This window comes from Harmonia axyridis, chromosome 5 (assembly GCF_914767665.1).
Source record: "Harmonia axyridis chromosome 5, icHarAxyr1.1, whole genome shotgun sequence".
NCBI classification, from domain to species: domain Eukaryota; kingdom Metazoa; phylum Arthropoda; class Insecta; order Coleoptera; family Coccinellidae; genus Harmonia; species Harmonia axyridis.
In genome coordinates, this window is record NC_059505.1 from 19,889,513 (window position 1) to 19,906,332 (window position 16,820).

Here is a 16,820-nt window from a genome sequence, read left to right on the forward strand (position 1 = left end):
ATTTCTCTCGGCTATGAACTACTTAATAAAACAATAAACATACTGGTCCGGGATGAAGTCTGAATCCATCTAACTGCATACTAGTTAAAGGTAACAATTCTTTTCCGCCAATGGGAGGTTTCTCAATAACAGAGCGTAATGAACTATTGTCATGTTGTCCTGGCGAGTCAATTACTCCTGGCAAAGTTGGTAAGAAAGAAGATAACTGTTCCTTCAATTTTTTTCCACTGAATTTTGTGTATGAATGTTCTAAATCATAATACACCATCAAGTTTGTAGCCCCGGTTAGTTCAGATTCTCCTATGAAGTACAATAATTATTATTAATTTTTTCAATTATTCCCTCATATATTTTAAGTGCATAATTTACCTGGAGGTTCTTTCATCAAATAAAAAGGTCCACTAGGGATTATGGAAGGGTTTTTTCCAGATAATAAAATTGTTGTTTTTAGGGTACCGGAAGAATCCTGGCGAGAAACAACTGGTGACCTAGCTCCTCTAGGTGATGACTTGGGCGAATATTGCTCTACTTTTCTGAATTGATCACCCATCATTTTACTCTAGACCTCATGACACTTCTTCTTTCAGTGCTATTCACAGAACGAAAACAACGTTATCTGTTATACAAGACAGAAGACACAAAACCATAGACAAACTAATCACACTAAACCATAGACCTGATATTAGGTCTATGCACTAAACTAAACCATTGAACTAATAATACATGTAGGGCGTTCGGCAATAGCTCCGAGAGCGGACAGATTTTTTAGTCACGTGACCACAGATTTTACAAATAATCAAGATTCATATGAAATAAACGAACGGTACAGATGAGATGCATAGAATACCTGGTGTGTTTACTGATTCGATTTTGTTTCAGACTTTTTGGGAGACCCACCTGTTGCTTTGGTGGTCTGCTTCACCAGAGTGCTGTAAGGTGGCGCTCTTTAAAATTTTTCGAATTGCCGCATCCGCCTGGTGTTGTTTAAAAAGGAAATACTGATTTTAGACACTGCAAACAGTCACAATAAATTACAATTCAGTTCATATCGAATTTTTACTCAAATGAATGGAATATAATGACAGACCATAGAATATAAAATATTATTGTTCTATACTCAAAGTTCACGACAAGAGCGTAGAAATAGGGGGATACTGGGGTTAATTACACGGTGTTCCTAAATTGGAGATACAAATGAAAATGAAGTGACAGATTCCCGGATCATTTTAAGAAAAAAAGTCCTATAACATGAGTCTCCAAACATTTTGTTTTGAGATATATGTGTTAAAGTTTAAGTTTTCTTCTCGTATAACCTTCCCTTCACAAGATATTTAATATGAATTGGCCATAGATATTCCAGTTTAAAGTTTTCACCATGTGATATGCTAATTTTGAATGCAAATCTACAGGGTGATATATTTTCTGGAAGGATGCCTGCTTCCTTCCTCCAAAACTATATTTTGGTGAATGGCTGTTAGTTTAGAAAAATGTAGAAAAAAAACTCTGGTCCGGTACTACACTTTTTGGTTTGTTATGGTTTTGTCGTATCTGCTATCGATTTCGAGAAAAAATCTCTAGTAATCCTCAGGAGAATCCAAATTATTATAAAGATCCAGCTAGTGAGCTCTAATGAATGCATTAATTATAAGTTTTGGTATTTATTCACCTTATCCGTAGCGAAGATTAATAAATATTTGATAAACTATACGACACACTAGAAACAACCTGTATATTGAAAGCAAAGCGTTGGTGGGCTCATATTCATGAAACTTTTTTTTCTCAAAATTATCCAAGTAATTCATCATTTTCCTTCGTAACTTTTATTTGAGAACACCCAGTAAGAACAACCGAATTAGTGACAACAAAAATTATTTCGAGTAATTTGGTTCAAACTTCATTATCAAACTTCTTTTTCTAACATTACAGATATGAATAAAAGTTGTAGTCAAATATTTTTTTTTCAATTATCTTTCCCCAAGGTCTATAGATTACACTAAATCTAAGTCTAAATCTATAGACCTTGATCTTTCCCCAAGAAAAAAAGATCCACTCCCTTGGTTCACAAGAGTCGAGAATTGAGAGAAATGTCAAATGTAAACGATGTATGCGCCATCTGAAACAGACCGCGATCTCTCGAAATCAATAGCGCGTTCGTCAATAGCATCCGAGAGCGGACGGATAATTTAGTCACGTGACCATAGATTTTACAGATAATCAAAATTTATCTGATATAAACGAACGGTACAGAGCATCCTGAGCTTCAGCTGTTATGTCAGTTCTTTGATATACGCATGTGGCGCCCTTCGTGGTTAAATGAAATGAAATCATTAGTAAAACATAATCAATATTCATAATATACACTTTTACTGTCTTGCCTGCTGAAAAGGCATTAGAAATGTATGCTTTTTTTAACTATACTAAGAAGTTTTGAGTTGATTTTGTTTTCAATATTGAAAAATACGGAAAAATTCTGAAGGTATGGACTTTAATATTATCAATTATTTACTGCAAGAAATTCACAAATTCATTGCTATGTAGTTGGTTGCCACAATTCATATTACAATAAGAAAAAGTAGCTCGAGAAAGAAGGAAAGATATGGTGATATGGATTATTAGTGTGAGAAGAGTTTGATAAGAATATTTGAGAAATGATAGCAAATGTCTCTCATCTAAAACTTATTGTAGTGCTGATCATATTTTGAGAGAAATGGCAACCTGAAGTATTCCATAAAATATCCAGTGCTCATTTTGTGTGAAACGTGAGAAAAAATGATCATGAGAGAACTTCATTTAACCCAAAGATTTGTAGAGGTTAGTTTAAATTATGTTACGTTTATCTAATCTCATTCTACTTATTTCAGAAGTATAAAAAAACGGATACCTAATTCCTCTACAAAAATGAAAAGATATAAAAGATAAATGGTCTGATCTAGTAGAAAGTATATTTCCAAGGAGGAATCACTTCTAAAATCTCCATTCGTTTTAAGAAGACAAAAATGTTTCAATGGAAGTTTAAGAAGGAAAAAAGGAATTTTCATGTCAAATTGATCCAAGTGATTTGGAAGATGATATCTTTTTATTTTTATCAGTTATTTAATGGACTATGGTGCCAAGGGAATGTGTGATGGGATAACTTACTGCCATAGGATAAATAAATGATATGTAAAATCAATGCAGTATTTGATAATAAAAATATTTTATTTGCACACAAGAAATTCATAAAAACATACGCCATCAAAAGTTTACATGGCTTGTCAATCAAAAAACCTTAAACTATAAATGAGTAGTATTAATAGTCATTGTAATGAAAACATAAATATGTTTGTAGTTACAAATTATCAAATAATATTTACAAAAATGATTCCTAAATAAATCACTCAACCTGTATATTGTATGATCCAATAGCAAATCCTTTACTCTCTTACTAATAACAACTGGACTCAAATTTTTCAATAATCTGGAAGTTATAACATGTATAACTTCAGACATGTATGATTCGAAACTTTTCTTATTCTGGATGGTCTTATTACAGCATAATTAAGGCTTGAAAAAATATCTTTCTAATTGAAAAATTTAAACTTTCATACTACACAATGTGTAAAGCATATTTTTAAAATGAATCATTTCAAGTTTTAAGAATTATTTTTTTGTGAATTCTTCATCAAATGGCTCACTAACAGTTTTGAACATCTTATCACCAGATGAGAACACTATAGAGTCGCAATTTTTCAAATTCATAATTGCCATACTTCATCAGGCTCTAGCATAATGTTTATTCATTCTTTCAAATTAGCTGGCTTTTCCTCTTCTCAAATATTGGCTCAGTATTTTCAGCAGAAATAATTTGACCTGAAGTTATAAACAATTATAAAAATAATCTCTATAACTTACTAGAAACTTACCAATGAATAGACATTTGATTTCCAATAATTTCACTGACTCCCCATTCTTGAAAATAACACCATTCAGAAAAGCAACAAGCCTCGGGTCCGACTGACAAACTTCAAGTCCTTTTCCTGTATATGGTATTTTTTCTCTGAAACTTTCGTATGATAATAAACTATTAGCTGACACAAATATAGATATAGTACCTTGAATACACTGATCTGGCTTTATATTCCCAATTGATTCCATGCTGGGTATATTTATTGCCGAACAGGACATTTATAAAATACTTCTGGGACACTTATGTCCCAGTCGATACCCTTGAAGGAGTAAATTTCTTCTGCTTCATCCATTACATAATTTCGATATAATAAGGTGGAAAATTCACTGAAGTCTGTCTCATTTATTTAGAAGTAATGAAACCAGTCCACTTCATATATTGTAAACATGGTCAGCTTTTTTAAAAGCTTGGCCTTTTTCTTCATATCCCTAGCTTGAATGTCCATCGCTCTTCTGAATAAACTGAACATGCACAACGCTTTATATAATTACACGAAAAAATTATCTGTCCCCAAAGTCTTACTAATGATATTGTCCAAAGTCACCCCCAGATATCTCATTCCAAAAATATACACACTGCCTATTCATTTGTTATCTGCTTTCCATACCCATAATTTTATTTAAAATCCAATTATAGAAGTATAACAAGTTAGGTATTGAAATTTTTCAATACAAACTACGACGAAATGTTAATTTTTATAAATAAACAAACATAAAAGACAGATAAAATCCAATAATCGATAGACAAAGGTAAACTCTATGGATAAAATCGTTTTGCTAGGTCGAAAACATCTGACGAAAAAGATTGACATCTGATTGCTCAGATATCTTTGCCGAACGCTCCAGATGTGTATTCCCCTCAATCTGGATGTAATAAAAGAACGGTTCAGACAAGTCCGAGCGGTCCGAGGTAATAACCGAACGCGCTTATTGCCATAGATAAACTAGTTCTCTAGATGCCCCACGAGCCTGCATGGCACTGGTTCAACAATTAACAGCGGTCTCAAGCATCTACCCTCCAGTACTAAAAGCTTTCGCGAGAATTTCAAATGGGATTCTATTCAGAATGCTTGCTTTTGTAAATGAGAGTTAGAGCCAGTTTGAAAGTTGAGTGTGTGATATCGCACAGCGATATCAAACACTCTTGAGATTCAAAATATTGAAATAACTGTTAAATAAAAAAAAGTAGAAAAATGAAACTGGAATGGCAAAAAGTTAAGTCTATTGTACATCTTGAGATTCAAAATATTGGAATAACTGTTAAATAAAAAAAAAAAAAAAAAAAAAAAAGTATCCGAATAATCCGTTACACAATCCTCCAAACCCATTGCTGTATAAGTTGCTTAGGGTTGAGCCTATAGCAGACAGAATCAGGAAGCTGTCCATGAAATTTGCCCAAAGGCCGAACAACTGGGAAATCCTGGAACCACACTTAATCCAACGAAACCAGCATTCCATGCCCAGAGCAAAATATCCTCTAAAGACCATCAGAGAACATCTTGAGGAGTTCAGAGACAGTCCTGCCCACTGAAGATGCCAATCAATGATTACCACTTCAAAATCTAGTTGATTCACCACTATAATATAATGTTTTTTTTTTTTTTCTTTCCGTCCAAATGTTAAATCTCCAAACTATTTATCTACAAACATTGTTTAATCTTATATTTCAGTTATTGTAAATTTACCTGGCTGTAGGACTAATACTGTCGATGGCCATTTGGCCCTTGGGTCAATAAATTGCGTTTATTATTAAAAAAAAGTAGAAAAATTAAACTGGAATGGCAAAAAGTTAAGTGTATTAGTGAAGGAAATTTGAGACAGGGGGACTGTGGAGATCGAAATGGGGATAGTTTTAATGTATAATATCCTTATCAAAGTATTTTTGAACCCTTTTCGATCCTTTTTTTCCTATAATTGAAAATTTCAATCGGTGCAATTTTGATTGGGTTTGTATCCATATATGCTCTTCAGTTCCTTCCACTTAATATTCTTTCATTTGTTTTAGAAAGCTTAGTTTTTTCTGTCTTTGCTTCTGATGCTCCTAGAACTGGAAATAAATTATTCATATCAGATTATTCTAATTCTACAATACATAACATGTTAACAGAAATTAAAATGACTTAATATGTATTATTAAAAACTAGGCTGAAGGACTTTGGTTGATGGTCAATAAAGAACGGTTATTATTATTATCAAAAAATAATATTTAATTATAATTGGTTGCTTACATTCCTGCTCTTCTAAATTATTTGAAACAGATGGCAGCTCGTCAATACTCTGAGATGAAATAAGCTCCTTCTCAGTACCTGAAAATAATGCTGAAGTACATATACGAAGAATTTCACTAGTAATAATATACAGGATACGCAAAAACGAGGATACGCTAAAACGGACCAAATATTTGGACCCGAAGCTCATGAGTTACGGGTACTCCCAAAGATCCTAAATGAAAAGTAACTGTCATGCGCGAGAATGCCGAGAATTCCCTTCAAATACGATTTTGACGTTGATGTTATTTTGTTCCAAACAACAACAAAATTTACGTTTTCTGTTGTTTCCCATTTTAATTGCAGAGTGGAATGAAACGGTATATATGTAGAATTTTCCAAAATTCGTCTTTAATTGAGCTTTCTTTGTAGTTGGAATTTGGTATTATTATATCAACAGCTACAAAAATATACAAAATCTTCTGCAGACCAATTTTTGAATATAAACACACTTTACAGAACTGAACTAGTGCCAATAAGGGAAAGACTGCAAAAATTTCCAAGGAAAGTCTTCTAAAGGCTACACAACATAGAACTAATGTGACCATTGATGCGAATATGATAGAAGTTGTTTATTATCATTATATTCATTTGTAGGTTGATCAATTAATGTGATTTGATAATATGAAAGAGAATTTTGTATGATGAGATTGAATTGAAAGTGCCCTTTTGTTACTATGAATAAGTATTCAAATTAAAGCTTCTTAATTATTTTATGCGAATTAAGAAATTTATTGTTGGTAATAATGGAAAGAACTTCAAGAAATTACATTAAAACATCTAGAAATGGATTTTTAAAAGTACTACTAGCTTGTTTCATATTAGGATTAGTTTGACATTTCACCTTGATAATAATTTCAAAATTTAAATCAATGTGTTATGTGAAGGATCAGGGCAAGAAAAAGATTATTTCAGATTGTAGCATCCCTTATATTATTATAGATAGATTATTCAGAAACCACTCATGAATCTCAAAAAAGATTTCTCTTGGGTTTTCAATACAGAATAGGGTAATATCATTCAGTGATTATGGTTAAGTAAACACTCGGGACAATTTTTTATTTGTCACAATAATCTTCGCGAATGTTGCTATCGCCGATCTCCTAGAGCTCCGCAAAAAAAAAACAATTTTGCGGTGATCACGATATCTCTGGACCGGATTATCTGAAATGAAAATCGTGAAGGGAATGTATGATCTGATTTGCGTTTGAAAAGAAATACTGTGATTGGAGAAAAATAAGTACATATAAGATTATTTTTTAGTTTTTCGAAAAGAGAATTTTAAATTTAATTAATTGATTATGTAAAATTGTTATCAGTGAATAGTTTCATGTCAAGGTTATCTACCTCAAATAGGTAACTAAAATATTGGAATACTGCCAAAAGAAAATTTGATTTAAAAAAACTATTCTCTTTTTTGTGAAAATCTCATTTGTTTTGTGATAGGACGTCGTGAATGTTTAATTTATGAATATACATATAAGACTTTTTCAGCTGAATATTTGATTCAAATTATATCGAATTTTGGTTTGCAAAGAGATTTTTCATGAAAAATAAAATTATAAAATTCCATATAAGTTTCCCCTCTCAGATCGGCGTTAAGCATTGAATAATATTCCAGATTCCTCGGAAGGTTTCCAATCAATTAAGTTGAAGTCAGGGGCGGATCCAGGCGATGTCTGAGGGGGGGGCCATAGAAAGTCACGGCTCATATCGATTAGCAAAACAGCGGAATTTTTTGTTGGTATCTACTGAGTCGAGTATTTTTTGTAGAGAGATGTATTTTAGTAACTCATTTCATATTTAGTTTCCAAAATTTTTGTAGTACAAACACAATTTCATGAATATATTTAGATTTATTTCATGAGAACTCGGGCGGAGAAAGTATGAGGTATAGAAAAAAAATCATTATTTTTGCATGAAAATCAAGTCTTCAGTTATCACAGTTAGAATGATCCGATTTAGGTCGAATATGCGCCGTTTTGTTCTATAACTTGTTGCCATTTTGAAAGTTTGGTTTGTGTATGTCTCTCTCATAGAAGCCCTCGTCGCTATTGGCAAAAAATTGAGAGTAGATTTTCACAAGCCTCTGTTGAAACCTTAGACTATATAAGTCTAAGGTTGAAACAAAGTTTTCACGAGCAAAATTGTTTGCCATGGACAGCAAGAGATGGTAATCACTTGGGGCCAGGTGGATGCATAAGAACCTCTGGCGAGTCACTATCGATGTGTTTAGCCTTACGTCGTCCCCATGGAACACAATTCCTCTCCTATTAGTCGCTTCTGAGCGATTGCTTCCTTCAGAAGGTCCAAATGGAAGCAGTACAGTTCTGAGTCATTTGTGCTTTAGGAAAGCAGCTCATATAGATAATTCCTTGTCAAACACACAGCAGAACCTTTCTGACCGTTTCCGACGGCTCACCGCTTTTCTACTATGACCGTTTTCGCTTGACGTTGTCGTAAGTCATCCACTTTTCATCACCAGCCACCAACCATTTCAAAAATGGGGTGATTTTGTTGCGATTCAGCAGCGATTCGCAGATGGAAATTGGGTCCGAATGGTTTTTTTGCAGTAACTCGTGTGGTACCATACATCTAGATTCTTCTTGAGACCTACCTTATGCAAATGGTTCCAAACGGTGTTTTTTGTGCAATCTTCAACTCTTGAGCAATGACAACAGGAGCCGACAATGCCTATGATTTTATCGATATTTTCGACAATTTTTCTTCAGTGCGTGATGCATCTTTGACATAGAAATTACCGGAACGGAATCGACCAAACCAAAATTACCCATGATGGGCTATTACTGTATCAAGACCATAAACATTATTTAAATTTTCAGCCGCTTGGCTTGCATTTTCGCCTTTATCGAAGAAAAACTCAAATATAACATATTTTTTCTTTGTTATAGTGTCCATCTTTAAGGGTGTTCAATACCTTGTTCATACCACTGCTATTTCAGTGCTAATTTCAGTGCATTCCAATTCCAAAGTACAGGTCGGATTCATTTCATTTTTTGAGTGAACAATGACGTGATAGTGAACTTGAAGATCTCGTCTCGATTTTCAAAAAAAAATCGATAGTATTCCGAAAATTGAACTTTGAAATTAAACACTTTCTTTAAATGACTATTCAGCTTTAGAGAGACTTCTCATTTCAAGTAACTCATCCACAAATGTTCAGTGATATTATGAGTTTTGAATTGGTGCAAGCATTTTTTTAAAATTGCTTGATTTGCTCTAATTGTAGATGTTTTTCAAATAGAATTATGCTTTTTGGAACGCCTCCCAAAGGTTTACGCCTTTTTGCAACATGAACGCCAATAGAATCTTGGACTGTATTTTATGGCTCGAGATGAATGACACTTTTATGATTTACGAGGGTAGGGTTTCTCTGATTGGCTAAAATTGTGTACATTACTAGTTTATGACAATATTGCACTGAATAATAGGGATAGGTAGAAAACTTGTTATGAAATCATTGTTAGAATTACAAACGATACTGTTCCTAAAATATATATGCTAGCTGATTTTATTCGTAATGATGTCTGGAGAAGTACATTTTGAGCGCTTAGTATCATAAAGAAAATTTCAGAAGTCATAAAGAAATTAAGATGAAAAAAAGGTATCTGGATTTTTGCCGAAATATGGAAAATTATTAATATTTGAGAAATCTGAAAAAAAATTCTCAGAAAAAATTAAATTCTTTTGAAAAACTCACTATTCCCGAAACTCTATCTACAATATTTGTCATTTAATTTAACCCTAAAAATAGGCAATTCTTGATTAAGAAAATTTTCTCGTACTTCCTTCATTAATATTAACTTGAAAAAATTTATAGTAAACAAACTCCAACGATAGTGTTTGACTCACCGATGATGAATCCGTCCTCAAATTCGATTCTGGTCAGTCCGTCAGGCCGTCCTATACGTGACAAATATATGATATGCAGCCCTTTCTCACTATCTATATATTCAATTTCAATGAATTTATAAATCAAACTAGAACTTTATGAATCGTTATTTCTTAGAATATATAAGAAAAGATATTTGTAGATAATTCAATTTTGAAGGCATAACTTATTTCATTTATGAAAAGGAACTGTGTAATTAGTATATTTTCTATATGATGAGTACCTATATATTCGAATGGATGATACAAAAAATATTAGTTTAAGCTATTCGGAAATGTGTGAATAACAGTGCATTTATTTGTGATATTTTTTATATTATTATTATTTTGTACCTCAATTATGGCGAAGCGCCCTAATTCATCAAGATTGCATAACGAGTAGGGCTTCCCCTTGCACACCAAAAAAGTTCTTGAAATTTGTAAAATATTTTTCCTCCGATTGACAACAAATATTAATTTTGCAGACACATATCAATCAGTAAAGTATTACTTTTCCTGCCTAGGCAGCAAAGTGAGTAGTTTCATGAATAGGCATCATCAGAAATGATTAATGGAAATAAAACATTCCAAAAAGTTGTCAAACTATAATTATTATGGACATATACATTTCCATAGCAACCAACCATACCAACAATTGCAATTTGTATCAAATTTTATTTTAATTTATCACTACAAAATAAATGAAGCTTCGTTTCATAGAAATCGGATGAAAATAATTATTGTCAAATAAAAAATACTTTCAATAGTTATTTATTTTACTATAGGTAGCAAAGTAGTAGATAGATTGCCGCGGCTAATAGTTCAAAGCCGAGTCATATTATAAAAAATACTAATACAGTACAACTTCGATAGTTCGGATAGTCGCTAGCCCGGACACTCCAGTATTCCGGACACTGCTGGGATTCGGGCATTTTGAAATTTTTGCCTTTGAAATCCGGGCGCGAAAATATTCATTATGCAAAATAATAGCATTTTCCTGTCTATACATGTAAAAAACGGTAACATGTCGGTTGGAAACAGCGTGGCGGCAGCATCTTTCATTCTGCACTTTGTTTTTGAGCGTGCCGGACGCAATGGTTGCCGTCAAACGATCACATAAGACTTACACTCACAGAAAAGTCTAGCTATCAGGTGGACAAAGGAGAATAACCTTCCCCTTGAACATTTATAGCTTTTGAAAAGACAACGCGATTGATATAGATGCATCCAAAAAGGTCCAAACTAAAATTGATATGTATTTTTCAAAAAAGTAGAAGATATTTCATTTTGCATACATACATAATATGTATGTATACAATATTATAAATACCTACATGTACATATTTACATAACGTGTTACATGTACTTGAGTGTTTTGTTCAGTTTTGCTTTATTTTATGAGAAAATAATATTTTTTTTTGTGACTTGATTAATAAACCTTATTTTGATAATTTATAAGTTGCTTCATTTCATAAATTAAAATCACTCCAGTAATCCGGACGCCTTCATAATTCGGGCAGGTACCGGAACGAAATCTGCCCGGACTACTGAAGTTATACTGTACATGGCTGAGCGTAGCGTGGCTGGGGATTCAGCTAAGGTAGTCAATCACTACTTTGTCGCCTAGTAAAACAAATTATTGTGTGAATTTTATTTGGCAATAACCCTTTTCATCCGATTTCGATGAAACAAAGCTTGAATATTGAACTTAGATGAGCTGAATATATCTGTAAAAACCCAAAGTGACACCCGATAGACAGAACAAAATACAACTTTTCATTCCTATTACTCTTTTCTTATTGCCCTCACTAATTTTTTTTCACGACTTATAATACGTGTCAAATGTCAAATAATCATTTGAATAATCATTCTGAATTTCAGGAGAATATCAAAAATTCTCATCTAGATAAAGAGACCGACAACAATAACCTAATAAATCGCATATCTTATATTCCTATACACAGTGTTGTGGCCTCCAAAGGCGCATAAAATGAGAACTCAAAAGCTTTTCGAATTTTACATTCTAGAAATCTCAATATGCAAATTTTTCTGATTTTCTCTGTGAAATCATACAACCAGAGATGATCATATATTTTTTCTCTAATTCTGTGGTTATTCCGTTCATTCTTCCACATCTTGTAGAACAAAATCGTGTGAGAATATATCAGAAACGCACAGTTTTCATGGTTATATTTTATTATTCTATGTTGGTACTCCGAACTTTCCGCCACGGCTTTATCTGTCAATTCATCAATTTGCCTTAAAGAAATCAGTTCTGTCAACCAACATTTTTCAATGCAAAAATTACTAAATTATATTTATGGAAATATTTCATTAATTTCAATGAAAATGCAATGAATTAGAAAAAATAATGTATAATACTCGTACAGAAGGGTCATTCTACCACTTGTTCATTCCAAAACTCGCCACTTCGTGGCTCGTTTTTGAATTTTGAACTCGTGGAAGAATATCAATGCCTTCTGCATTTGTATTATAAATAACTATTCTCAATTCGAATAAATTGCTATTTCTATTATCCATACTCAAAATAAGTCCATGACAGTGGTTCATTGTCATTTCTAACTTCACAATATTTTCAGCGATTTTCTTATTTAGTATTATATACCTAAACAGTGGCGTACCCAGACATAAGCCTTGGAGGGGGGATAAAGGAAAAAAAAATCAAATTTTCCTTCTTTTGAAGAAGTTTTCCAAAGAATTTTGCTAACTCATAATAAGATTGTGATATATAAGGTTGTTACATATAAAGTTTACAGAAACACAAATTTACTCTTTGCTGGGCTTCATCGAGAGTTGAGATTTTATTTGGGGCAATAAATACCAAACAGGCGGTTCTTCAAATTGAATGGGTGTGTCAGGTACAAATCTACCAAAAATTTTCGGGTAGCTCCATCTAGCGGAATTGCAGTTTCAGCGCAAAGTAGTCTACAACCTTAACGCGCGCTCAAACTAAACCAGTAAACTAATTGAAAAACTGTCGCAAAAGAAATTGTAGTACGAAATCTCATCTTTCTAACTCCATTTAGTGGAACACGATCGGACTTCTAAAACGCGAAATGCAGATAATTTAAGCTATCTATTGGAAAAAAAAATATTAAAAACTAAATGAGTGCATAATTCTCGGTGATTCAGGATGCACTTTTATATTTCTGAGGTCCGTGAGGGGTGGGGGCCTTTTTATTGAAATTAACGAAAATTTCCATAAATATCTATTAGTAATTTTTGCATTGAAAAATGTTGGTTGGCAGAACAGTTTTCTGTATCACAAATTTGACAGATAATAGAAAAATCCGTTCCAGTCTATTTTGTTCAACAAGATGAGCCGGAATGACCTGGTTTGCCACATAATTAGAGAAAAGTATATCCAGAATTTTGTCATTTAAATATTGGAAATTCAATTCGTGAAATCAAATGAGTGTAGCTTGGATAATGAAAACACCTGTCGCATGTAAAGTAATTAGATATTTAAATTTATATGGTCATAGAGTATTATTGCTAGTCTGTCTGGATTGTTGAAGTACACCAAGCTATGAAATTTTAACAAGATTTATTTTTCAAATTCTTATACAGGATAACAAAAGACGTCAACATTAAAAGTTCTTATAACTAAAGGAACGGAGTTTCTTCAATGTAGAAATGGCTGGTTAAACAACGTTTTTCCTACGCAAAAATTTATACGTAGCAGGTCCCTTATAATATATGCTAAGAGCCGTTTTCTTCTCATCAGTCGTCCACAATTTCCGTTTTTGAGATTTGAATTGCATTGCAACTATAGCTCTTGAAAATTCTGGCAAAAGTGTTTTATCTGGCTGCATTTTTCTTGAAACCTGGAGTTTCTTTATTCTTTTTTTAGCTTCAGTCACTTGGGTTTTCAGATTGTTGTTTTTTTTCCTCGATTTTTGTAGTTTTTCTTTCAACGATTTGATTTCTTCTTCCATACTTTTCTTCCTTTTTCCGTCCTCAAACTCATCAATAGATGGAAGATCTACCAGATCTGCAATGTAAGAGCTATCTGCAGAAACATTATTTGTTTCTGGTGAAGATGAACGGCTTGTTGAAGGAAAACAGAAATCTCTAAACCTTCGTAGGGTTTGATGTTGTTTTGCGGGAATTTCGGATATTGCTTGTATTGATCTGATTAAAAGTATTTTCAGTTTCTTCAGAATACCTCGAATTTGATCAAAGGGGAAATACATAGTTTTTTTGTATTCGTGTGAAATGAGTTTGTTTTCAATGGCTTATGAGAATGCGGATTAGAATGCTCTCGATTGAGTTCTGGCAAAACGAATTTAATATACAAACAATATTTTTGTAATCGTCTGAAATATGGGTATTTTATTATGTGAATACAACAAAATATTGAAAAAATCCTTCTTTCAAAGAAATTTAAATATCTGATAAAATTGTGGAATAATTTCTTGGGGGGATATATAATCAGCAAACATTAAACTTTCGATTACTACTTGCTTTGTTTTTTTAATCGGTAAAAGAGGAAATAAGCATTTCGTATCAATGATTTTCTCGTTCAGTGTACACATAACAAATATGGTATACACGTTGAAAATATTTTCTCGCTCGTTATTTCCAAGTATATCGAGTTTGATTACGGAGCTCCGAATTAAAATTATATAATGAAAATTAATTAATTTGAAATGTAACACCCTACACCATTATATGGTAATTGGGCTTTTTGATAATATATATATATAGATATATCAATGATTCATATATAGTTATACAAAAAATAACTCTCGGTTTGTTGGCACCCTCCGCTCCGCGTCGGGAGACAACATAACTTCGTGCTAAAATCTAATACTTTTTCCCTTGTATAATACACAATTTTTTTCTGTGACAGGAAAAACGACGATTTTATAGTGAAAGAAATATAACTTTTCACGAAATTTATCCGGCAAAAAAGTAACTACCTTTTTCCCGGATATATAATCTTTACACTCACTTTTTTCCCGGGAAAAAAGTAATTTCGAGAAAGTTATATTTTGTTACCTGTCAAAACAGAGATAATTCTAATCTTGTCTAATTGTCTAATCTTGTCTAATTTTTTTCCTGTGCCAAATTTTTTTTTTATTTCTGTTTGAAGGTAGGACGACGAAGCTTTTAAAACAATATTATGACCAAAAATACGATTCGAACAATAGCTCTACTCTACCCTTTTTCATGCAGCTAGCCGGCATGCGGCAAGGGTAATAAAAATTTATTGCGGCCAAGAGAATTTCTTCCGATGCCTGCTCGACGACAGAAAGATGAATAAGGCCCGGTGCACACATCCGACTTTTGCAGTCACGACGCCGTTGTAGTGTCGTACTTGCGGCCTGTGGTACAAAGAATCAAATGGGAGCATGCACACTACCCGCCGTGCAGTTGCGACGTCGTAACTGCCAGCCTACGGTCGTTTTTTGGTAGCATGTCCCTCTAGGCCGCAACTGTGCCGCAGTCGTACATGCGCATGCGATCTCTCAGTACTCTATTCCAAATTGGCCTGCGCACACATACGACGTTTGTCGTGAGTTCGCACAATGGCCGAGAGGGAATTGGATATTGAGCTCTTCTTTGAAGTGAATTGATCCGGCTCCGCAACCATGACGGTGTCGTATGTAGTGTGCATTGAATAGGTACGACACCGCAACGGGTGTCGTAACTGCAAAAGTCGGATGTGTGCACCGGGCCTTAAAAGGACTATAAAGATTGAACAAGAAACGCACTAGAGACATCTGTTGTTCACCATACCCAAAAATTAATACTCGTCTGAATTTTCAACATTGCACATAGGCAACCCATCATGTTGGGCCTCTTCCGGAGTGGCGCCCTCTAACGATATTGCCCAATATCCTCCAATGATATTTGAACCGAAGTAACTAACTATCTTCTCCTTAAACAATGCCTTAGAACATTAATAATATATATATATATATTCTTTTGAGAAAGAGCAATACAAAATATTAATTTCAAATAATCAAGCAAATGTGTCGATGAATCTCAGTATTAGCAGAGGAAATGTAACGGGGCATCATACATTTCAACGTATGATACAAGAGAACAGATAAAAACCTCAGCAAAAACTCTGTCTCCCCGTATCGGTGTAGTGACTGGTTTAATATGACACAGCCGATTCACGAAGAAACCCGAATCATCGATCGGGACCAAATATTTGGTCCGTTTTAGCGTATCCTACTATTTCTCACCTTTACGTTGCAAGATAATTATCACAGATTATAGATAATAATTATCATTAAAAACAAGTTGGTCCATGATGTCATGTCGGACAAAATTTTGACAAACGAATTGTTATTGTTTTTCTTTTACGTAAAATAGACGGTAACGATAGAAAAACGGCCAGAACCCACCGACCTGCCGCGAGTATCAACACAGACTAATCTGTGGTATCATGGTATCAACCAGCGTTGCCAGGCCGACAAGACGAAAATATCGTACCGCGTGTTCAAAATTATCGTACATTATCGTACATATTATCGTATCCCATTGATTTTTATCGTACACATTCGAAATAAAGGAAATTTTTGCGAGAATATGATAATTTGTGGACAAGGATGAAAAAACAAGCAATATATCGAATAAGTAATATATTTTTTATTTGAACAAAACGGTAAATGAATAATTAATTAATTATTAGGCAAGATCAGACAACCTGCATTATCCTATTCACAGACTGTCGGTTGA

The 16,820-nt window shown here is 33.4% G+C and overlaps 1 protein-coding gene and 2 long non-coding RNA genes across 8 annotated transcripts in view; 1 reads left to right on the plus strand and 2 right to left on the minus strand.

Moving 5' to 3' along the window:
- The window catches only part of LOC123680124 (mediator of RNA polymerase II transcription subunit 19), a 30,877-nt gene extending 30,241 nt beyond the window's left edge, over nt 1-636 (minus strand). The window contains exons 1-2 of the mRNA XM_045617832.1: nt 370-636; nt 44-300 (exon numbers count right to left, since the gene is read on the minus strand). Of these exons, the coding sequence (XP_045473788.1) occupies nt 44-300; nt 370-553 (441 nt within the window). The 5' untranslated portion in view covers nt 554-636. The remainder of the gene's footprint in view (nt 1-43; nt 301-369) is intronic.
- A 1,553-nt stretch (nt 637-2,189) lies between these two features.
- LOC123681059 lies at nt 2,190-3,387 on the plus strand. 2 transcript variants are annotated; one of them, XR_006747601.1, is made up of 2 exons: nt 2,190-2,811; nt 2,862-3,387. It is a non-coding gene; the product is annotated as an uncharacterized LOC123681059 (long non-coding RNA). The 2 variants fall into 2 exon arrangements; XR_006747602.1 differs by having other exon boundaries at nt 2,865-3,387.
- On the minus strand, nt 3,193-16,512 carry LOC123681058. 5 transcript variants are annotated; one of them, XR_006747598.1, is made up of 5 exons: nt 16,325-16,512; nt 6,174-6,251; nt 4,092-5,992; nt 3,903-4,042; nt 3,193-3,849 (listed from the first exon to the last, which is right to left on the minus strand). It is a non-coding gene; the product is annotated as an uncharacterized LOC123681058 (long non-coding RNA). The 5 variants fall into 5 exon arrangements; XR_006747599.1 differs by having other exon boundaries at nt 6,174-6,263; XR_006747597.1 differs by lacking the exon at nt 16,325-16,512 and adding an exon at nt 10,458-10,630.
- Between the last annotated feature and the right edge of the window lie 308 nt (nt 16,513-16,820).